This window comes from Arvicola amphibius, chromosome 6 (assembly GCF_903992535.2).
Source record: "Arvicola amphibius chromosome 6, mArvAmp1.2, whole genome shotgun sequence".
Taxonomy (NCBI): Eukaryota; Metazoa; Chordata; class Mammalia; order Rodentia; family Cricetidae; genus Arvicola; species Arvicola amphibius.
The window spans coordinates 33449114-33473316 of NC_052052.2; the positions used below are offsets into that span (position 1 = coordinate 33449114).

General features: G+C 45.8%; 1 protein-coding gene and 1 non-coding gene across 7 annotated transcripts in view; one reads left to right on the plus strand and one right to left on the minus strand.

The window, feature by feature from the left end:
• Armh1 (armadillo like helical domain containing 1) overlaps positions 1 to 11584 on the plus strand; it is a 55896-nt gene extending 44312 nt beyond the window's left edge. For all 6 annotated transcript variants that reach the window (XM_038332778.1, XM_038332775.1, XM_038332777.1 and 3 more), the window contains one exon: positions 11329 to 11584. In XM_038332778.1, coding sequence (XP_038188706.1) covers positions 11329 to 11584 — 256 coding nt within the window. The remainder of the gene's footprint in view (positions 1 to 11328) is intronic.
• LOC119818197 lies at positions 365 to 477 on the minus strand. Its single transcript, XR_005286083.1, has one exon. It is a non-coding gene; the product is annotated as a U5 spliceosomal RNA (small nuclear RNA).
• Positions 11585 to 24203: the final 12619 nt, after the last annotated feature.

Consider the following 24203-nt stretch of genomic DNA (forward strand, 5'->3'; position numbering starts at 1 on the left):
CTGCCTTTTTTTTTCTTTAGCATTTGAGACAGGATATCTCTAGGTAGCCCTGCCTGGCCTCGAACTCAGAGAAATCTGTCTCCCTCATACTGTCTCACCTAGTATGACAAACTGAGGCAAGTAAGAACAGAGGATCTGCCTGGAGGAAGAGCATATCATAAAGTATTTCAAGAAGGCTGTGATGTAGACCAGTAAGCAGTATCTTGGAAGTAAGCAACAGCAGTTTTCCCGTTAGTTACGTACACACCAGGAATTCACGGAGAGAAATGTGCAGAGCTCACAGTTGGCTAGTGTAATGCTGAGAAGTTCGTTGCTGTATGTAATAACTCCAAATATAAAGTCTATATTTGGGACAAGAAGAATAGCCTTGCATAGGCAGGATATCAAAAATTGTGTTAGGACTGGATCTGTTCCTCTCCACAGAAATCCTTAGTAAAAGGCGAAAGATTTAAATGATATGGAAAGAAAAAAAAAAAAAACCTGAGCGTGCAGGACCGATTCCCCACTTGTCCTCGGGCGCAGGTAAGTCCTGCATAACCAGTGGGAGCTAGCTGCACAACATTAGTGGTCAGTGACTTCTGCTTTCGTCTCCCATGAAGTCGCTGAAATCCACATCACTGTTGAGAAAACAAAAGGACAGGAAACAAAGTGAAAGAGTTTACGTTTTTAAATGGAAGCGCGGGGCTGTGTGCAATGCATTGTGGATATGTAAACGACGTAGAGTACGGAGACAGGTTTCCAAAACGCCACCTTTATTCCTGTACTAGCGGTGAACCACCACCAGAGGGCAGGACGAAAACCGTGCGTACAGGCGTATTCGCACCACCCACAAAGTCTGACTTTTCGGGGAGGGATCTCCGATCCCCCACCCTCAGAGAGGGAGCGATAGACACTGATGGCTACTGGGGGAGGGAGACTGTGCTGTGTTGCTCCTGCCCAGTAGAACTCCACATCCTTACGAATTTGGGCAGCACTAATTGGACTCAGGAGGTTATTAATCAGCACGTGATAACAACAATACAAGAAGTAAAATAAAAGGACATGAGGAGGGAGGGAGTCCGGTGTAGTAAGTTGGAGGGAGGTAATGGTGGGTGGATGGTGTCTTAGGGTTTCTATTGCTGTGGCAAAACACCACGACAAAAAGCAAGTCGGAGAGGGTGTATCTGGCTTACACTTGATTCAGCCCTGCTGTTCCTCACTGTAGGAAGTCAAGACAGGAATTCAAACAGGGCAGGACCCTGGAGGCAGGAGCTGTTGCAGAGGCCATGGAGGAGAGCTGCTTATTGGCTTGCTTCCTATGGCTTGCTCAGCCTGATTTCTTACAGATCCCAGAGCCCAGAGATGTCACCATCCACCATGGGCGGATTGATTACTAAATGATTAATTGCCTTACAGCTGAATCTCATTGAGGCATTGCCTCAACTGAGGCTCTTTCCCCTGATGGCTCTAACTTGTCAAATTGACACACAAACCCAGCCAGTGCAGATATGATCCACACACATTGGATAGCGGGATGTGGTGGTCCACACATTTATTCTCAACACTTGGAGACAGAGGCAGGTATATTTCTCTGGCTGGAGGTCAGCCTGTTGTACAAGTTCCAGGCCAGCTAGTGTAACAAAGAATCTGGCACAAAATAAATAAATAAAGACTTGCGAATGGTCTTGATGCATTCACTGTACACAGTGTGCTGAGCACCAGTTGGGCTTGCCCAGGGACACAGGATGTGGCCTCAGAATGTTGGAACGCGCGGTCCAGGCCTAGCAGATCCAGAAGAGCAAAGCTAGTAAACCTGAGATTTACCTCCAAGGCACCAGGAAGCCACAAGGGAGGTCAAAAGCAGCTCAAGAGACTGGGCAGGAGTATTGCATGAATTTAAGGCCATGGTGGCCTATGTGGAAAGTCTATGCTAGCCTGGGATATACATTGTGATTATGTCTCAAAAAAAAAAAAAGGAGGTGAGGAGAACCACATAAAACAGAAGGAAAGGAAAGCTCTAAAATAGAAAACATGGCCAGATTAGGTGTGTACTTTGCTTTTATTTTCTTCATATTTTTTTAAATATTTATTTATTTATTATGTATAAAATATTCTGTGTGTGTTTGCCTGAAGGCCAGAAGAGGGCACCAGACCTCATTGCAGATGGTTGTGAGCCACCATGTGGTTGCTGGGAATTGAACTCAGGATCTTTGGAAGAGCAGGCAATGCTCTTAACCACTGAGCCATCTCTCAAGCCCCCTCCATATTCATTTTGAAAATTAGGAGAATCAGCCTGGCATGGTGGCTCATGCCTTTAATCCTAGTACTCAGCGGCACAGGCAGCTAGACCTCTGGAAATTTAAGACCAGCCTGGTGTAAATATTGAATTCCAGTCAATGAGGTCTACATAGTGAGATCCTGTCTCAAGCAAAACAAAACAAGTAAGAGGATCAGACCTGGATGTGAAGTCCCATATTTCCTTGGTGTCTGTTGGCCACCAGTCCACAGGGACAAAGGACAAAGGGGCAAAAGCAATGACAGAGAGCTTTGGATGGGGAAATGGCCTTTCAGGAGGTGACCAGTGGCACTGAGGGAGGGGAGATAGAAAGGATTGGGAGAGAGACTGGGGATGATCACCTAATTTGCATAAGGTGCCAGGCTCCTGTCCTAAAGTTGACTTGGTGGCAGCACAGCCCTGTGAAAATGGACAGAGCACATTACCTAGTTACCATGTGGGCAGCAGGGGAAGAGCATTTGCAGGGAACTGCATCAAGGGTCATCCTTGAGGTAAGTCAGGCATAGGGGCCTATAGAGACAGCATTCAATAAGGCTAGGCAAAGAGCAGGAACACTAGATTTATATGCAGCTAAAGAGATTTAGGCTTTACAAAAGGCAGTGGTAAAAAGATTTGAAACAATTGGGGGCTGGAGGGATGGCTCAGAGGTTAAGAGCACTGGCTGCTCTTCCAGAGGTCCTGAGTTCAATTCCCAGCAACCACATGGTGGCTCACAACCATCTGTACTGAGATCTGGCGCCCTCCTCGGCATGCAGGCATACATGGAGGCAGAATGTTGTATACATAATAAATAAATCTTTTAAAAAAAGATTTGAAACAATTGAGCAAATTTTTGGAACTGATGACCAAGGAGAGAAGGTACAAGGATGGGATTTAACCTTGCTAGTAAATGTCAGGGTCAGAGATGACTTAGCCAGGGTTCTAACTGCTTACCCTGTAATCTCCTCTGGCAAGTTGTCCAGTACTAAATACCCAAAACTATTTGAAGAATGTAAATGGAAAACTATACTTCTGAAGGATCTAAAGGAAAATTAAGCAAGCAATAGTGTCTTATGGCTTGCGTTCATCATTCGCTAGAGAAATGGTGAAAATGTGGGCTTCAAGCAATCAGGCTATCCCACATGGTTGGCTTCAGTTAGGTTCAGGGGTCCTTGAAGACAGACCTCATCGGCTATGGTAGTGTGACTAATGAGAAGAGGCAAAAAATTTTCAAACAACAGGGAAAACTAAAAGGATTTGAGACTTCCAAGATCAAATTCTTGTTGAAGGCTACTACGTGGATCCACAGAACAGTCAATGATGTCTCAGCACAGCAACAGACAGCCTAACTAAGCAAGAAGTTGATTTTAGTGACTATGGTATTCCTGTGATAAGCTAGACCGTATTTTTGTTTGAATGATTATGGGCCTTAGGCTTGTGGGTTAGAAAAGGAAGATGGGCCATATTAGTAAGAGCATGGAAGACAGAGGTGCTGCACCCACAGGGCAGCTCGGAACTACTCTTAACTGCAGTTCAGGGGATCTGACACTTTCACACAGACATACATGCAGACAAAACATGAACACAAATGAAATAAATAAAAACACTCATGGGACCAAATAGACCCCACACCTCAGGGGGAAGAAGGCCAACTGATATTGTGGCCTGTTCTTAAACCACCACGGTGAGAGGTGCTGGATCTGGGAGGTACCATTCCATGAGCAAGTGTGACAGACTTCTCTCCCTTTTCCTCCACCAATAGCACAGTTTAAAAAAAGATTGTGTGTGAGTGTGTGTGTGAGAGTGTGTGTGTGTGAGTGAGTGTGTGTGAGTGTGTGTGTGAGTGTGTGTGAGAGTTTATGTGTGTGTGTTAGTGTGTGTGAGTGTATGTGAGTGTGTGTGAGTGTGTGTGTGTGAGTGTGTGTGAGTGTATGTTAGTGTGTGAGAGTGTGTGTGAGAGTGTGTATGTGTGTTATTGTGGGTTATCACAGAAATCTGAAGAAGACATTGGATCTCTTGTAGCAGGAGTCAAGGCAGTTATGAGCCAGGCAATAGGGGGCTGGACTGAATTCCAGGTTTCTGCAAAACCTATAAATTGCCAAGCCATCCCCGTCTTAGTTTCCCAATATGTTAATACAGTTTCCTGAAGTGTGGGGCAGAATATGAGGTTCCTGTGAAGTATTAACTGGTATGGATTCCCCTGTGTGGGGAGGAAGCAGGGCTGAGGTCAGGGCCTTCTAAGCCCACTCCAGGAGTTCTGGCTCCTGTGGCTGACCCATTTCACTCAGAAGGATAAAAAGCAAGCAAGGGAGAATGCCTAAGCTCACTAGTGTCTTAGAGCTTTTATGGCACTGAAGAAGTAAAAATTCATTTAATGACCTTCCACTTAAGAATGCAAAAATCAGAACTAAGAAAGAACTTCTCCAAAGCAGTCCTGACTGGAATTTATCTCCATTTATAGCTGCTTTGAAGAGAAAAATGTCACTTTCCTCTCGGGAAAGATTGCTGTTCCGGGAATTGGTGACAAGAGAGGACTTATCACAACTAGCAGTTTTTTTTTTTTTTTTTTTTTTTTTTTTTTTTTTTTGGTTTTTTCGAGACAGGGTTTCTCTGTGGCTTTGGAGCCTGTCCTGGAACTAGCTCTTGTAGACCAGGCTGGTCTCGAACTCACAGAGATCCGCCTGCCTCTGCCTCCCGAGTGCTGGGATTAAAGGCGTGCGCCACCGCCGCCCGGCACAACTAGCAGTTTATAGAGAGAAAATTCAGTGTGTCCTGTCCCTAGGGTAGAGACAGGAGAGGCTGCACAATGTGAGGCCAGCCTCCTTCCTGAGTGAAACAGTGAGACCCTCTCAGAACAACAAACAAAACAGAAAACAGGGCTGGTGAGTTGGCTCGGTAGGTAGGGACACATGCCACCAGGCTTGTCAGCCTGAGCTCAATCCCCAGTGTCCACATGGAAGGACAGAGCTGTCTCCTACAAGTTGTCTTTTGCCCTCCACTGCACACTGTGGCATGTGCACAACATAAACACACACAATAAATCAGCTTTTACTTTCATTTTATTGTATTTTAGGAGGCAGTATCTCACTATGCAATCCTAGAACCACATAGTCTGCCTGTCGTTGTTTTTCAAGATTAATCTTGGGGGCTGGAGAGATGGCTCAGAGGTTAAGAGCACTGCCTGCTCTTCCAAAGGTCCTGAGTTCAACTCCCAGCATCCACATGGTGGCTCACAACCATCTGTAATGGGGTCTGGTGCCCTCTTCTGGCCTGCAGGTATACACACAGACAGAATATTGTATACATAATAAATAAATAAATATTTTTAAAAAGATTAATATCAAGATTAAAGGCATGTATCAGCATATCGAGCTAAATGTAAATCAAATTAACATTTTGTTATGATAAAGGTAGATGCCTGCATGTATGTTTGGTGCCAGTGGGGGCCAACAGAGGGCACTGGATCCCCCTGGAACTGGATTTACAGACGGTTGTGAGTAGCCCTTTGGGTGCTGGTAGTTAAACCCAGGACGTCTAGAAGAGCAGTCAGTGCTCTTAACAGCTGAGTCTCTCCAGTACCTTACAAAAACTGTAAGAGAAATTAATGAGCTCAACTGGGAATTTTAAAAGGAGGGATGTGTGACTCAATGGTGACTCATGCTCCCTAGCACTGTAAAAAAAAAAAAAAGTCCTGTATGCTCTTTTTATTCCAAGACTCGGGAGACAGAGGCAGATGAGTGGATCTTTGAAACTTTGAAGCCAAACTGCCTCAAAAATAAGAACAAAAAAAAGGAAAAAAAGAACAAAAGAAAAATAAAGAGGAAAGAGGCATAAAAAGGTGAGTGTCTTTACAAATAACCCACTAGTTGCTGCCTTGGGGACATGAAATTATAATGTACCCCTTGGTTAGGAGCACACTAATTCGCTGTCACTACTTTGTCAGATCCATGCTGGACAAAAGTCAGTGGACAAATGACCAACTTGATGAATGACAATTCACGAAATCACTGAATTACGGAAGACACGTGTCCTTCAAGTATTTGTACAAGGTTTAGCAGTTCATATCGGTGGCAGCAGCCTCCCTCCCCCAATCCCAAGGGCCCCTTCCTCAGCGCCCCTTTTCTGCCTTGTGCTGGCCCTTCCTCCATGTCTGTGGCCCTGACACCCTCATACTAGCTGCTAAGAATGAGCAGTCAAAGCCACGCAGATGGAGACATCTCCCTGCCCTTGTCCCCTGCCACCAAACAAAGCAGAGACAAATGGTATTTGAACAGTTGTATAAAACTGCAAAAGCTGCTAAATGTTTGTGTGTATTAGCTATCTATTTCTATAATAAAAACCATCCCTAAAATGTACAGACAAACAGTAAAGCTCTCATTATGTAGCCCAGGCTGGCCTTGAACTCACTATGTAGCCCAGGCCGATCTCAAACCCCTGATCCTATGACCTCAGCTTCCAGAATGCTGGGATTACAAGCCTGTGCCACCACATCTGGCTAGTAAGAATTTCTGTACCTTAGTGTTTATGGGTCAGGAATCTGACAAGAGCTTCACTGAGCACTTAGTTTCTTCCTTTTAAAAAACTAATTTACTGTTATTTCATTTACATTAGTATTTTGTCTGCATATGTGTCTGTGTGAGGGTGCCAGATCTTGTTATAGACATTTATTAGCTGCCACGTGGATGCTGGGAATTGAGCTTGAGTCCTCAGGGAGAGCAGTCGGTGCTCTTAACCTCTGAGCCATCTCTCTGTCTCTCCCCCTCCCCTTTTGTCTCTTGTTTTGTAACTCAGGCTGGCTTCCCAATCCTCCTGCCTTAGGCTCCTAAATGCTGCGAATACAAGTGTGCATCACCATACCCAGCTCTGACTCGGGATCCTTTGTGAGGTTTTCCAGGCAAAGATATCAGCCAGACTGCTGCCCTCTGAAGGCTGGGCTGATAGATCACTCCCCACATGGCCATGTGACTCGCTCCAAGGCCCTGGAAGACAGTACAGGCAACGGTGCAGGAAACCTCAGTTCTTCATTATGGGGCCTTTGCTTCTGGCTGCTGAGTGTCCTCACAACATGGCAGTGGTATCTCTCAGTGCTGGGGCAGCTGGCCCAATCCCTGCGTTCAGGGGCGTGGCTGCCCCAGCGGAGTAGGATACCCCTTAAATAGGATCGGGGCGCCGGAAGGAGCCCCGTTTGGCTCTCCCCTGCGTACCTTCTGCTCCGCTGGACCCTTGGTTCTGTAAGTTCCCTTATTTCCCCTTGTATTAAAACTGATTTATTATGAAGGACTATCATGGTTATTCCCTAACCTCTATAACCGCCGGTACCTTTGCCGGTACATCTCAGAGAGATTCAGCCTGGTGTGGTGGCACACAGCTATAGTCCCAACACTTGAGAAGCATAAGCAGTTGGAGCTCTGTGAGTTCAAATTGAGTTTCAAGGAATCCAGAGCTACAAAATGAGAGAGAGAGACAGAGACAGAGAGAGAGAGAGAGAGAGAGAGAGAGAGAGAGAGAGAGAGAGAGAGAGAGAGAGAGAGAGAAGAGGGAGAAGAGAGAGAGAGAGAGAAGCAAGGACCTGCAAAATGACTCAACAAGTAAAGATGCTTGCCGTCAAGTCTGATGACCTGAATTTGGAGCCTGGGACCCACATGGTGGAAGGAAAGAACTAATTCCCATAAATTATCCTCTGACCTCCACAGGTGTACTGTTGCATGCATGTGCCTATTTGCACACACACACACACACACACACACACACACACACACACACCTTCAAAATAGATAACCAAAGATGAAAACAATACAAAATAGATATAGAAAATAATAAAAAAATAAAATAATCCACCTAAATATAAAGAACAATTCCCAGAACAAGAAAAACTTCCTAAGAGCATTCTACCTGTATATTTCTTCTGCTTGATTGGGTTAGCAAAAAGTCAGTTCAGCTCCAACTCCCATGAACTTAGGTACTGTCCTGGGGAGGGTGGGGGTGTAAAAAAACTGTTGGTGGGACCATCAGGATGGCTGAGAAGGTAAAAGCATTTACTGCCAAACCTGATGATCTGAGCTCAGTGCCCCTAAGGCACATAAAGATACTTGAGAAAGGAGGCTGGAGAGATGGCTCAGCTGCTAAGAGCACTGGCTGCTTTTCCACAGGTCCTGAGTTCATTTTCCAGCAACCACATGGTGGTTCAAAATCATCTCTAGTGGAATCTGATGCCCTCTCCTGGCATAAGATCATATATGAAGATATAACACTCATATAAATAATTAACTCTTTAAAAAGTATGGATGGATGCTGGAGAGATAGCTCAGAGGTTAAGAGCTCTGACTGTTCTACCAGAGGTCCTGAGTTCAATTCTCTCCAGCCACATGGTGGCTCACAACCATCTGTAATGAGGTCTGGTGCCCTCTTCTGGCACCTTTGCCTACATGCAGGAAGAATGCTGTGTACATAAACAAATCTTTAAAAAATTCAGTTTATCATAAAAATGACTATGAATTTCAAAAAAGGTCATTTGCAAAATAAAAATCTTAACTATCGACCTGATAACTGAAATTCACTGGAGGTGTTAATTAAATGGCCACATGTCCTATAATGAAGGTGATGGGGCAGCTGATACATCAGCCCCAAAGTACAGCAGCGATATTAATGGTTGGGAAGCTCCTGCACCAACACAGGAGGAATCTCAAGATATGTCAGATACAGAGAAGAAACTCTCCAAGCTGTCCTCTAACCCCCCCGCACACAATGTAGTTAAGATGTTAACATTTTAAAACCTATTAAATGTGTAAGCATGTGTATGTGTGTGTGAGAGAGAGTGTGTTGAGTGTCAAGGCTTGGCAGCAAGCACCTCTACCATTGGGTCATCATTTTAGATTTATTCTGCGCTCTCTCTCTCTCTCTCTCTCTCTCTCTCTCTCTCTCTCTCTCTCTCTTCCTGGGCCATTTCCAAGGGCCTTCTTTTTTTTTTGAGACAGAGTTTCTCTGTGGCTTTGAAGCCTGTCCTGGAACTAGCTCTTGTAGACCAGGCTGGCCTCGAACTCACAGAGATCCATCTGCCTCAGCCTCCCGAGCGCTGGGATTAAAGGTGTGCACCACCACCGCCCGGCTTCAAAAGGCCTTCTGACAAGGGATCATTAACCCAGCCTGCTACCCAAGCTTTCCTGTCCACCGACTCTCTGAGGAGGCCTCTTATTCTCAATTTCTTCATCTCTTCTCAGAGGGATCAACAGGGAAGCATGGGGGACACTGGGGCAGACAGGGCTGTTTGCTTGCTTTGGTTTTCTTAGACAGGGTCTTAGACAGCCTGGACTACCTCACACTCACTCCACAGTAAACAAAGACCCAGCTCCCGAGTATTGCTATTAGGGCATGTGCTGCCACACACCATCAGGCTGTGGACTCTCGCTGTTCTCTGGGATTGAGCAACGACTCTTTCCTCTTGAACGAAGTGTCCATCGCGTGTGAGTAGCTGTACCTGTATCTGGAGAGCACTGCCATTTCCTCAGCCCGTCCTGTGCCGAGCACATGCTCCATCGCTGTTGGACGGGGTCGGAGGTGGCTCAGTAAACTGCTTGCTCAGAGGACGAATGTCCCAGAGAGACATTTGAGCAACGCCTTGCCTTTTCCCTTTGGGTATAAATAGTGAGAGCTGTGAATTTTAATCACAATCAGAAATGACTCAAGGATAAATCTTCATTTGTCCCAGGAGCTGCAAGCATCCTAGTTACATAATTATTGCAAGATGGAGCTTTTAGTGTAAAGTGGGTTCTCAAAGTTGATATTTGTCTCCTGGAAGATAAGATGCTGCCTGTGTCCAGGGAATCACATAATCATCACTTCTTTTTTTAAGATTTATTTATTTTTTATGTGTACAACATTCCTTCCATGTGTGCATGCACGCCAGAAGAGGGCACCAGATCTCATTACAGATGGCTGTGAGCCACCATGTGGTTGCTGGGAATTGAACTCAGGACCTCTGGAAGAGCAGCCAGTGCTCTTAACCACTGAGCCATCTCTCCAGCCCCCTAATCATCTCTTCTTACACTCACTGGGATCCTGAGAGTCCACCCGGTCACGTCTCTCTTCACATCTCAGGCATAGACATAGATTCCCAGGGTGCCCTGGCACTGCGGTGGCATCCTGCTGTAGCTGCCAGAGTGACACAGTCAGAAGAAAGGAGCCAACGCACTCAGATCCAAACACAGCTGCACTGAAACACACAGCAGCCGGGCAAGTAAGAAAGACAGGAGACTGGGATGTGGGCCTTGACTATTGTTTCATCTACATAAGGTTTGGGAGAAGCCAAAGAGGCCCAAGTGCTCTGTGCCACCTCAGGGCTGGACCCTGTCCCTGTACAATATTGATGGATCTGATTCCAGGTTAGAGCATCTAAGCAATCAAGAATGGCAAAGGGGCTGGAGAGATGGCTCCGTGGTTAAGAGCATTGTCTGCTCTTCCAAAGGTCCTTAGTTCAATTCCCGGCAACCACATGGTGGCTCATAACTATCTGGAATAAGTCTGGTGCCCCCTTCTGGCCTGTAGACATAGACACAGAATATTGTATACATAATAAATAAATAAATAAATAAATAAATCGCTATTATAAATTAATATAATAAATAAATATAATAAATAAATCACCACAGCAATAGCCAGAGACTCTGTCTCACACTAGAGGTGCTCGGGCCATGATGGGCACGAGGCAGATTGCAGGGCATGGCAGTCAAGGCAGCTGATCCCCACATGGTCTTGCTACACTGCCCACCTTCTGCCACAGTACTTTGTGCAGCTGTTCCCATTGGTGGAGGAGCATGTCCGCAAGGCCATGGGGGAGGAACTCTACCAGCTCTTTCTTGTAAGTATTTTCACCCCCACCAGCCTTGGCAGTTGCCCAGGAGAGAATGGTGCCGCCCTCCCCCTCCCCCTCCCCCCCCCCGCAAAGAATGAATCTAGTCAGCTGACTTGGCCCCGCCCCCAAACACTGTCTTCTTGTCCCTACCTGCCCTAGCTAGGAAGCTGGGAGCAGGACCTCTCTGCCTCAGCAGCTGGCCCCACTCCAGGAGCCCGCTGCTCTGGTGCCCAGCCAGGCTCCCCTGCTTCCATCCTCAGAGCAATGCTGAGATCTTGTACACAAAAATAGATAGCATTCAGGCGGACATCTTGGCAGCCAACAAGGTCAATGTTACCAAAGGTGAGAAGGGGGTGAGGGGCCCAGAGCCCAGGCAGAGCCAGCAATCAGGCTCATGCCGGCTTTGCTGCCCGCAGCCTTACACCTCTGTGAAGGCACCAACGCCAGCTGCCTCAACTTTTTCATGGGCCCTGGAGATTTGAACGATGTGGAATACGTCACCCATCTTGAGAAGTTCACATCAGAATCCAAGGAGTGACAGAGTCCCTGTGGCAAACCAGGAGGCCAAGACTGTGCCTCGAGGAAGGCTGTCTGCCAGGAGGAGCTGTTGAAGATGGGTCTACTCGGTTCTGGGTGGGAAACCGGGAGTTAGCAAATGCAGGGGAAGAGGGGGAGCTGTTGCTGCAGAAGGGTCTAATAAAGGGTTCTCATATCTGTGCTGTGTAGTTGGACAGGAATGGGAATCACAAGAGCTGTGTAACAAGGTTGGGGGTGTTCCTACTTACCAATAACAGGTCCCAAGGGAAGGACCCTCAAGACCCTGGAAGAGCACCAGGGCATGCTGTGGCCGTAATGGAGACCCTTGCTCCTTTAAGACAGTGGTTCTCAGGCTCTCTAATGCTGCCATCCTACATGAGTGGGTGATGAGCCATGGGCCACGGGGGTGAAGCAGTAAGATGTCGGGTTCTAGAGACACAGAAAAAACGAAGTGATATAGAGAATGGAGAGGTTAGGAGAGAAGAGAAAGTGGAGATTCTAGAGACACGGAAAAGGAAGTGATATAGAAAGTCGAAGGACCAGGAGAGAAGAGAAAGTGTGCAAGCATAGGTCTTGGACTTCCGCGCTGACAGGCATCTCAATGAGCACTATTAACCCTCAGCCATAGAAGGTGGAGCTGACACAATACCTAAACCACCGTAAAATGAAAAACTTGGCTTAACCACACTGCTAGGCTTGCAAACAGGACCTTTAGAGAAAACACAGAATATATGCAGGTAAAAATAGCAAACTTGAAAACAGTAGCAGAAATGTTTACTAAAAAATACTGTTCATTTAAACTTCAATAAAGTTGGTCCTGTGGAGCCAACACAGAACCTCCAAAAATTGATTAGAATCTTGATACTGATGCTATTACGTGAAATAAGAAAATGACCGCGTGAACCTCTCAAAGAAGTGTAATCTTAAATTAGTAATGGTTACGTTTCCTCAAGATAATTATACAAATAAACAAACTACGTAATATCTCACTTCATTCTCTCATTCATCGGGAAAGTCGTACCATTGTGATGTTGGAAAAACGAAGGAAGCCGGTGGGTGTTAAATTAAGCAATGAGGCCTAGCAGTGCATTGTGGGTATGTAAATGACGCTAAGTTGCCGGGCTGGGATCTACGGAGATACCTTAACTACTTCCTCCCCGGAACCGCCATGTAAAGGTGTGGTCTGACCACCAGGGGGCAGTGCCAACTCCAGGTTTTCGGAGTTGAAACCTGAGCAGTCTGAATTCAAATTGAACTCCAGAAGTGCATTCGGTTATAGAGCCCTTGTGTGTATGAGACACTGGATTTCACTGTCGGCATGATCAGTAAATAAACAACAGCTCGAAAACGAGCATATCAGTGCGTTTCTTTAACACAAAGATTGTGCATCCGAGGTCCTTGCCTAAGACACTGGAATGTGTGTCAAGCCCTGACAATGGGAAATTCAAAGACACAGGGGCCAAACCCTGGAGAGAAGGGGGGGGGGAGAGGAGGCGGCAGAACTTTCCTCACCTAAGATTTGCCTCGAATGCGATCAGAGACTAATACAACTAGACCGCTGTGCGGTTTAGTTTGCTCGTTTGGGGTGTTTGGGACAGGGTGACTTGGAGCCTAGGTTAGCTAAATCTCTCCGTGTAGCTGAAAATGACTTTATATTCGAGACTGTTTCTCTAGTGGTGAAGCAACCTGCATGGGTCACCAATCAAACTTGGTGTTTGTTGTTCCTGATAGATTGTGGAAGCCCACGTGTGACTCAGTTTCCATCTGGAGTCATTTCTGCTTAAAAATATCATTTCAGCTCAAGGTTCCCTGCTCAGCTTGCACCAAATCTCCTTGAGGGCTGTGAGTAAGCCCATGAGAAAGAACACTTTTGCCTAGATGAAAGACACGTTATCTATTAACATTTGGGCTGGTGTATGCCAGCTGGAGACACTCCTCCTTAGTGTGGGAGCTGCTTGCTACTAACTGAATTCTTAGATTGAGAAAATACACCTGCTCGAGTTTCCTCCGAGGACAGAGCAGGAGGTGGCCAGCTGACTGGACTGCCCTCTGTTCTGCCTCCTGCCTCTAATTAGGACACGTGCTGGCGGAGAAATAAACTCCTCAGCCTCAGAGTCCTCCCAGGGTACCCCCAGCTGATTTCTGCCAGAGCAGGACGGACAATCGGTGATTGGGGTCTTGTTTACTTGTTTGTTTATTAAAGTCCCTACTAGACTTTGATACCAATAGACCTGGGTGACCTTGAACTCACAGAAGAGCCTGCTTCTTACTCCCTAGTGTGGGAGTAAAGGCATCATGTTAGGATGACCTGATACTCCCTTTCACCATCCCCAAAATCACACGTGTCGTTCACACATGTCGTGTGGTGTTGTGTACAAGCTGCAGAGCAGGAGGCCAGAAGCCAACTAGAACAGTTTTTCTTTTGTTTTTTGGTTTGGTTTGGTATTTGGTCTTTTTAGAGACAGAGTTTCTCTGTGTAACAGCACTGGCTGTCCTGGAACTCACTTAGTAGAACGGGCTGGCCTCAATCTCAGAGACTCTCCTGCCTCTGCCTCCTGAGCTCTGGCGTGAATGTCGTGTGCACCATTCCTGACAAGTAATTAACGATTTAAAAAGGAAATACGCTGCAGCAGAGGCTGAGGCTCAGACAAATGTTCTCAGAGAGAATTACATCTCGGAGAGGGACTGGGGAGGTAGGGTTGTTTGTTTCCTTGCTGGCTTGTTTGCTTTGAATAACGTTAGAGACTGACTTGGTTCTGTCTCCTCTGGCATTGGTGTGGGGTCCATATCTGGGTAGCTAAATGGACACCTCATTTAAGAGCCGAAATTACAATAACACCGGTTTTGCCATTCCCCATTTGGGGTAAGATGTGACGGGTCATTAGGGTTGGGTCTTTTATCTCAATACGATCCCCAGACACACAGGACAAATACTATTTCATATGGAGACAGGGAGCTGGGGACAGGGGCCTGGTAACCCTGATTCATCCTAGGGTGTAGGATCCTACAGCATTAAAGGCTGGAGTGCCATTTTGGACTGGGTCTCAGTGGTTACTGTAAGAAATTGAAGGCCAGGCCATCTCAGCTTGTGCTGGCACACATCCTCAACGGCTACACACACTCAGGTGCTCAAGGGGGAAGGGTCTCAGGGTATTGAAGGGCCAGAATGCGACATCACTTAGGGGTCAGAAGGTCCTCTGCGGTGGGGGACAGCTGTGGATGGTGATGGCTAAGAGCTCTGAGATAAGACAGACCTTTAAGATCGATGGCCTGCAGGCTGAAGGCACCACCTGTAATGCCATGATCCACAAAGTCCCAAAAAGCCAACAAGGAGACCTAGTCCCATATGTAAAAGGAAAGAGTCATTATTTTACACAAGTTTGCAAACTCGGTCTCTCATTGTGTCCAACATATTGGAAAAATCGGAGAAATGTGAGCGTTGTTACAGTGGGTTTTTGTAGAGGTAAGGTGGGGTGAGGGATTTTTAAGGTTCAGGACTCCTGATTTGCTGACATTTGTCTAGGAGTGTCCTGGTGAGTGTGTGCTGGAAGGTGACCCTATCTACAACGGTTGGAACCTTGGGAATTTCTTTGGAGGGTCTATTCTTGGGTGGTGCTCAGGTAATCTCAGCTTGTGGTTCTTCCTGCAGCCAGGTGTTGCTTCAGGGTAAACTACTGAGACTCAGGCCTCCATTAAGCTTCTCAAAGCTGAGTCCCACACTGGCAGGTGGTAATGGTCTGCTCCTATTCAGCTTCTCATGGTTGGCTGAGTCTACAGCAACCTCACCAGAAGGATAAATCAAAGCACAAATGGAAAGAGGAGAACATGGGTGAGCGAGCATACTGAGGAGAAGTATAACCACAATAGCCACCCACGTGTCCATTGTAGGAATCGTCCCTTGGACAAAGACACCATCTGACATTATAGGAGTCCTCCCTCGGAGAAAGCCACCATGCGCACATTATAGTGGTCCCTTGGAGGTACTTCTTGCTCTTTTTCTTCTTCCCTCCTCCTCTTCCTCTGCTAAGTAGGAAGGAAATTTCATTCAACAGCAAAGCCATAATACAAGTCAGAAATAAGATGTCTAGAGGCTCACAACAATCTGTAACTTCAGTTCCAGGGGATTCTATGCCTTACAGGACCTAGTCTGTCCCTGCATGCATATATTCAAATGTTTACATCAGGTTGGTACACATCTAAAATAATTTTTTTTTTCAAAGAAAAATGTCACAAAAGATTCAGTGGAATACAGAAGACTGAACTCAAGGCCTGAGGGTCTCTATTTTTAAGGATTATTTGTCTGTTTGCCTGCATATACACAACACGTGTGCCTCATGTCCATAGAGGTCAGAAGAGGGTATCAGGTCCCCTGGAACTGGATCTACAAATGGTTGTAGCCACCACCACATGGAAACTGTGCCTCATGGAAGGCTGCCTGCCAGGAGGAGGCTTGAAGACAGTGCCACTCGGTTCTGGGTGGGAAACCGGGAGTTAGCAAATGCAGGGGAAGAGGGGAAGCTGTTGCTGCAGAAGGGTCTAATAAAGGGTTCGCATATCTGTACTGTGTAGTCGGACAGGAATGGCAATAACAAGAGCTGTGTGTAGTGAGGAACTGCGGGCTGCGTTCCCGCTGCCCCGCTCCTGGCGGCCTGGCTAGCTTATGCCCGAAATAACAACACACAAACTATATTCATTTAACCACTGCCTAGCCCATTAGTTCCAGCCTCTTATTAGCTAATTCTCACATATCTTGCTTTAACCCATATCTAATAATCTGTGTAGCACCACGAAATAATGCTTTACTGGGAAGATTCTAGCCTACGTCCATCTTGGGCTGGAGCTTCATCTAGTCTGACTTGGTGGCTGGCTTCATGGCATCTGGCTCAGAGAAAAGAGGCATGGCATCTGTCTCACTTAGGAGAGGTGTGGCAATTGTCTGAGCCATCTACCTCACTTCCTTCTTCCTGTTCCGTCTACTCCACCCACCTAAATCCTGCCCTATCAAAAAGCTAAGGCAGTTTCTTTATTAACAATTGAGAATCCTCCATCAGCTGTGTAACAGGGTTGGGGTGTTCCTACTTACCAAAAACATGTCCTAAAGGAAGGGCCCTCAAGACTCTGGAAGAGCCACAGGGCATGCTGTGGCCTTAATGGAGGCCCTTCCTTCTTTAAGACAGTGGTTCTCAGGCTCTCTAATGCTGTCATCCTAGAGTTTCGCATGTTGTGGTGACCCTACCCACAACCATGAAATTATTTTCATTGCTATTCGTAATTGTCATTTTGGTACTGCTATGAACTGTAACGTAAGTACCTGTGTTTTCCGATGGTCTTAGGCGACCCCCGTAAAATGGTTGTTTGACCCCAAAGAGATCGTGACCCACAGGTTGAGAAATCCTGCTCTATGTTATAACCCCCCCCCCCAACACACACCTGCTTCCCTGCTTCTCTCCTATCTTGGTTTTGCTACTATTCCCTCAGCCCCTTTTATTTTATTTTATTTCCAGCCAGACATTTACATCTCACTAAGTTAAAACAACTCAAGCCGGGCAATAGTGGCTCAAACCTTTAATTCCAAAACTGGGGAAGTAGAAGCAGGCAGAGTTCAAGGCCAGTCTGCTCTACAAAGCAAGATCCAGGATGGACACAGAGAAACACTGTCTACAAAAAACAAAACAAGGTCTGGAGAGATGGCTCAGACGTTAAGAGCAATGCCTGCTCTTCCAAAGGTCCTGAGTTCAATTCCCAGCAACCACATACATGGTGGCTAACAACCATTTGTAATGGGGTCTGGTGCCCTCTTCTGGCCTTCAGGCATGCCTGGAGAGGGAGGGAGTGGGGGTATGGGTGGAGGGAAGGGGAGGGAAATGGGAGGAGAAGGGGAGAAGATGGAAATTTTCAATAAAAAAAAATGAGAAAAAAAAGAAAACCCGGAAAAAAAAACAAAAAAAAACAAAAAGCAAGTCCAGCACTGGCCACCTCTCCGGTTCACGTGATGCGCAGTCACTCTTCCTTCTGTAACTCAATACCACAGTGGTCCCTGAAGCCTCCTCATAGTCTCCATCTCTATGGTCCGCTGACGACCTTCTGAGTGTCTCTAGAATCCGACATCTCACTGCTTTACCCCCATGACTCATGCTCTGGACTGATCCTCATCATTCCTGTTTCTGCTTTTCTCCCAGCCTCTTCCAGGCTTTGCCCTGCACTGCTGAGGATGGGGCCTCAGGCCTCACGCCCGCTGTGTAAAGTTCCATCCTATCCCTGGCAGAGTCTGTTCTGGCCTTGATGTTGCTCTGTAAGCCAAGAAGACTTTGAGCTTTCTGCATCCAGTGACTGAATCACCAGGGTAATTTTGACTTAGTTCTCCTAATCTCCCAGTTGTTTATTCTTTTTTTAGGGTTATTTGTTTGTTTTGTTGGTTGCTTAGTTGGCTGGCAGGTTACAATTCACTCGTAGATTAACCAGGTTGCCTGCCAGCTGCTGGGATAAAGGCAGCATCACCACTGTCCTGGTTGGGGTTTTGTTTGTTTTGGTGTGGTTTCCTCTTTATTTTGTTGTTCTTCCTTGCTTTTCTTTCTTTTCTTTTTTTTTTTTTTTTTTTTTTTTTTTTTTTTTTTTTTTTTTTGAGACAGAGTTTCTCTGCATCTTTTTTAGAGCCTGGCCTGGAACTAGCTCTTGTAGACCAGGCTGGCCTCGAACTCACAGAGATCCGCCTGCCTCCGCCTCCCGAGTGCTGGGATTAAAGGTGTGCGCCACCACCGCCCGGCTTTTCTTTTATTTTTTTAAAGATTATATTACATATACACTGTTCTGCTTGCATGTATACTTACAGGCCAGAAGAGGGCACCAGATCTCATTACAGATGGTTGTGAGCAACCAGCTGGGAATTGAACTCAGGACCTCTGGAAGAACAGTCAGTGCTCTTAACCTCTGAGCCATCTCTCCAGCCCCTTGCTTTTCATTCTTTTTTTTTTTTTTTTTTTTTTTTTAGGAGACTTTGTTGATGTTTTATTTTTTCGAGCCAGGGTCTCAGTGTGTAGCCCATAAAGTCCATAACTCAGATAACTGTTTCTGCCTCCCGAGTGCTGTCATAGGGTTCAAAGAAAGAATTCTAAAATTTTCTTTTCTAGTTTGGTTGGAATTTTTCCTCAAAGTGGAAGAACTCTGGCTTTTGTTTTGTTTTGTTTTGTTTTGTTTAATTCGTTTTGTTTTGTTTTGTTTTACAGGGTCTCATGTAGCCACCTCAGACCTGAAACGTTAATCTGTAGTCAGGGACAACTTTGAGTTCTGGTCCTCTAGTCTTTGCCTCCCCAGTTCGAGGTGCTGAGCACACACCACTACCTGAAGATTTGACAGAGGAGTGGGTGCATAGTAGATAAGCAATAGACCCAGAGAACCAGCTCCCTACCTCTGTGCTTTGCTTTTTAGTTAGTCCTTAAATTTGCTCCGATGACCATAGCGCGACCTTAAAGAACTGGCTGTAGTTAAACAAAACGCGTGGATTCTGTGCTGTCGCTAAGAGCGGCGAGAACAGAACCACGATGCCCACAAACCCACATTCGAGGTTTATTGGCAAGGGGTGAAAAGTGGGGTCGCATAAAGGGCTAGCTTCGGAAAAAGAAGTGATGGAGAGAGCGGAGGGGCTCAGGAGAGAAAATGGAGAGACAGCGCATAAGCGTAGGCAGTAAGTGGACTTCTGCCCGCACAGGCATTTTAATGAGCACAATTAACGCGTGAACAGTAATAGAGGGTGGAGCTGACTACTAGGACATGGACGTCATAACTGGTAAATTGAAACACTTGGGTTAGCCTTGCAAACAGCACACAAAAGTTTAAAAAAAAAACATTTCTACTTTAAATGATTGAATTGGTCCTGTGGAGCCATCACAGAACCTCCAAAAATTGATTGTTTTGGAAGTTGCTTATTTCTATATATCTAATGAAACTCCTAACACCTGCATGGACTTCTCAAAGGATTTTAACCTTACCTACGTTATGGTTACTCGTCCTCAACATAATTATACAAATAAATAAACTACGTAATATCTCACTTCATTCTCTCCGTCATCGGGAAAGTCGTACCATTGTGATGTTGGAAAAACGAAGGAAGCCGGTGGGTGTTAAATTAAGCAATGAGGCCTAGCAGTGCATTGTGGGTATGTAAATGACGCTAAGTTGCCGGGCTAGGATCTCAGGAGATACCTTAACTATTTCCTCCCCGGAACCGCCATGTAAAGGTGTGGTCTGACCACCAGGGGGCAGTGCCAACTCCAAGTTTTCGGAGTTGAAACCTGAGCAGTCTGAATTCAAATTGAACTCCAGAAGTGCATTCGGTTATAGAGCCCTTGTGTGTATGAGACACTGGATTTCACTGTCGGCATGATCAGTAAATAAACAACAGCTCGAAAACGAGCGTATCCATACGTTTCTTTAACACAAAGGATTGCACACCCGAGGTCCTTGCCTAAGACACTGGAATGTGTGTCAAGCCCTGACAATGGGAAATTCAAAGACACAGGGGCCAAACCCTGGAGAGAAGGGGGGGGGATGGGAGGCGGCAGAACTTTCCTCACCTAAGATTTGCCTCGAATGCGATCAGAGACTAATACAACTAGACCGCTGTGCGGTTTAGTTTGCTCGTTTGGGGTGTTTGGGACAGGGTGACTTGGAGCCTAGGTTAGCTCAATCTCTCCGTGTAGCTGAAAATGACTTTGAACTCGAGATTATTCTGCCTGCGATTCTGTTGCCACCCACGTGTCCATTGTAGGAATCGTCCCTTGGACAAAGACACCATCTGACATTATAGGACTCCTCCCTCGGTGAAAGCCACCACGTGCACATTATAGTGGTCCCTTGGAGGTACTTCTTGCTCTTTTTCTTCTTCCCTCCTCCTCTTCCTCTGCTAAGTAGGAAGGAAATTTCATTCAACAGCAAAGCCATAATACAAGTCAGAAATAAGATGTCTAGAGGCTCACAACAATCTGTAACTTCAGTTCCAGGGGATCCTATGCCTTACAGGACCTAGTCTGTCCCTGCATGCACATATTCAAATGTTTACATCAGGCTGGTACACATCTAAAATAATTTTTTTTTTGTTTTTTCGAAACAGGCTTTCCCTGTAGTTTCAAGAGCCTGTCCTGGAACTAGTTCTTGTAGCCCAGGCTGGCCTCGAACTCAGAGATCCGCCTGCCTCTGCCTCCTGTGTGCTGGGATTAAAGGCATGCACCACCACCGCCCAAATTATAAAATAATTCTTTTCAAAGAAAAATGTCACAAAAGATTCAGTGGAATACAGAAGACTGAACTCAAGGCCTGAGGGTCTCTATTTTTAAAGATTATTTGTCTGTTTGCCTGCATATACACAACACGTGTGCCTCATGTCCATAGAGGTCAGAAGAGGGTATCAGGTCCCCTGGAACTGGATCTACAAATGGTTGTAGCCACCACCACATGGAAACTGTGCCTCGTGGAAGGCTGCCTGCCAGGAGGAGGCTTGAAGACAGTGCCACTCGGTTCTGGGTGGGAAACCGGGAGTTAGCAAATGCAGGGGAAGAGGGGGAGCTGTTGCTGCAGAAGGGTCTAATAAAGGGTTCGCATATCCGTACTGTGTAGTCGGACAGGAATGGGAATCACAAGAGCTGTGTAACAGGGTTGGGGTGTTTTTACTTACCAAATACAGGTCCTAAGGGAAGGGGCTTCAAGAATCTGGAAGAGCCCCAGGGCATGCTGTGGCCTTAATGGAGGCCCTTGCTCCTTTAAACAGTGGTTCTCAGGCTCTCTAATGCTGTCACCCGGGAGTTCCTCATGTTGTGGTGACCCCACCCACAACCATGAAATTATTTTCATTGCTATTTGTAACTGTCATTTTGGTACTGCTATGAACTGTAACGTAAGTACCTGTGTTTTCCGATGGTCTTAGGCAACCCCCGTAAAATGGTTGTTTGACCCCAAAGAGATCGTGACCCACAGGTTGAGAAATCCTGCTCTATGTTATAACCCCCCAACACACACCTGCTTCCCTGTTTCTCTCCTATCTTGGTTTTGCTACTATTCCCTCAGCCCCCTTTTTTATTTTAATTTATTTTATTTACTTTTATTTTATTCTATTTTATTTTATTTCCAGCTAGACATTTACATATCACTATAGCTAAAACAACTCCAGCCCGGAAATAGTGGCTCACACCTTTAATTCCAACACTGGGGAGCCAGAAGCAGACAGAGTTCAAGGCCAGTCTGCTCTACAAAGCAAGTTTCAGGACAGACTCCAGAACTATACAGAAAAAACCTGTCTTGAGAAAACAAAAATCAAAACAAAACAAAACAAAAAGCAACTTCAGCACTGGCCACCTCCCCTGTTGAAGTGATGGGCAGTCACTCTTCCTTCTGTAACTCAATACCACAGTGGTCCCTGAAGCCTCCTCTTAGTCTCCATCTCTACGGTCCGCTGATGAACTTCCGAGTGTCTCTAGAATCCGACATCTCACTGCTTCACCACCATGGCTCATCCTGGACTGATCCTCCTCATTCCTGTTCCTGCTTTTCTCCCAGCCTCTTCCAGGCTTTGCCCTGCACTGCTTAGCATGGCGCCTCAGGCCTCACGCCCGCTGTGTGACGTTCCATCCTATCCCTGGCGGAGTCTGTTCTGGCCTTGATGTTGCTCTGTAATCCAAGAAGACTTTGAGCTTTATGCATTGGGTTCTCCTCATCTCACAGTTTTTTATTCTTTTTTTTAGGGTTATTTGTTTGTTTTGTTGGTTGCTTAGTTGGCTTGCAGGTTACAATTCACTCGTAGAGTAACCAGGTTGCCTGCCAGCTGCTGGGATAAAGGCAGCATCACCACTGTCCTGGTTGGGGTTTTGTTTGTTTTGGTTTGGTTTCCTCTTTATTTTGTTGTTCTTCCTTGCTTTTTTTTTTTTTTTTTTTTAAGATTTATTACATATACAGTGTTCTGCTTGCATGTATACTTGCAGGCCAGAAGAGGGCACCAGATCTCATTACAGATGGTTGTGAGCAACCAGCTGGGAATTGAACTCAGGACCTCTGGAAGAGCAGTCAGTGCTCTTAACCTCTGAGCCATCTCTCCAGCCCCTTGCTTTTCTTTCTTTCTTTCTTTCTTTCTTTCTTTCTTTCTTTCTTTCTTTCTTTCTTTCTTTCTTTTTTAGGAGACTTTGTTGATGTTTTGTTTTTTCCAGCCAGGGTCTCAGTGTGTAGCCCATAAAGTCCATAACTCAGATAACTGTTTCTGCCTCCCGAGTGCTGTCATAGGGTTCAAAGAAAGAATTCTAAAATTTTCTTTTCTAGTTTGGTTAGAATTTTTTCCTCAAAGTGGAAGAACTTTGGTTTTTGTTGTGTTGTGTTTTGTTTTGTTTAATTCGTTTTGTTTTGTTTTGTTTTACAGGGTCTCATGTAGCCACCTCAGACCTGAAACGTTAATCTGTAGTCAGGGACAACTTTGAGTTCTGGTCCTCTAGTCTTTGCCTCCCCAGTTCGAGGTGCTGAGCACACACCACTACCTGAAGATTTGACAGAGGAGTGGGTGCATAGTAGATAAGCAATAGACCCAGAGAACCAGCTCCCTACCTCTGTGCTTTGCTTTTTAGTTAGTCCTAAAAAAATTTGCTTTTTAGTTAGTCCTTAAATTTGCTCCGATGACCATAGCGCGACCTTAAAGAACTGGCTGTAGTTAAACAAAACGCGTGGATTCTGTGCTGTCGCTAAGAGCGGCGAGAACAGAACCACGATGCCCACAAACCCACATTCGAGGTTTATTGGCAAGGGGTGAAAAGTGGGGTCGCATAAAGGGCTAGCTTCGGAAAAAGAAGTGATGGAGAGAGCGGAGGGGCTCAGGAGAGAAAATGGAGAGACAGCGCATAAGCGTAGGCAGTAAGTGGACTTCTGCCCGCACAGGCATTTTAATGAGCACAATTAACGCGTGAACAGTAATAGAGGGTGGAGCTGACTACTAGGACATGGACGGCATAACTGATAAATTGAAAGACTTGGTTTTCCTCTTGGGTTAGCCTTCCAGACAGCAAAAAACGGTTAAAAAAACACATCTATTTTAAATTACTCCACTGGTCCTGTGGAGCCATCACAGAACCTCCAAAAATTGTTCCGTTAATTGCCTATTACAATATATCTAACAAAAACGCTGCATGGACTTCTCAAAGGACTATAATCTTAACTTAGTTATGGTTACTTTTCCTCAACATAATTATACAAATAAATAAACTACATAATACCTCACTTCCTTCTCTCCGTCATCGGGAAAGTCGTACCATTGTGATGTTGGAAAAACGAAGGAAGCCGGTGGGTGTTAAATTAAGCAATGAGGCCTAGCAGTGCATTGTGGGTATGTAAATGTCGCTAAGTTGCCAGGCTGGGATCTAAGGAGATACTTTAACTACTTCCTCCCCGGAACCGCCATGTAAAGGTGTGGTCTGACCACCAGGGGGCAGTGCCAACTCCAAGTTTTCGGAGTTGAAACCTGAGCAGTCTGAATTCAAATTGAACTCCAGAAGTGCATTCGGTTATAGAGCCCTTGTGTATATGAAACACTGGATTTCA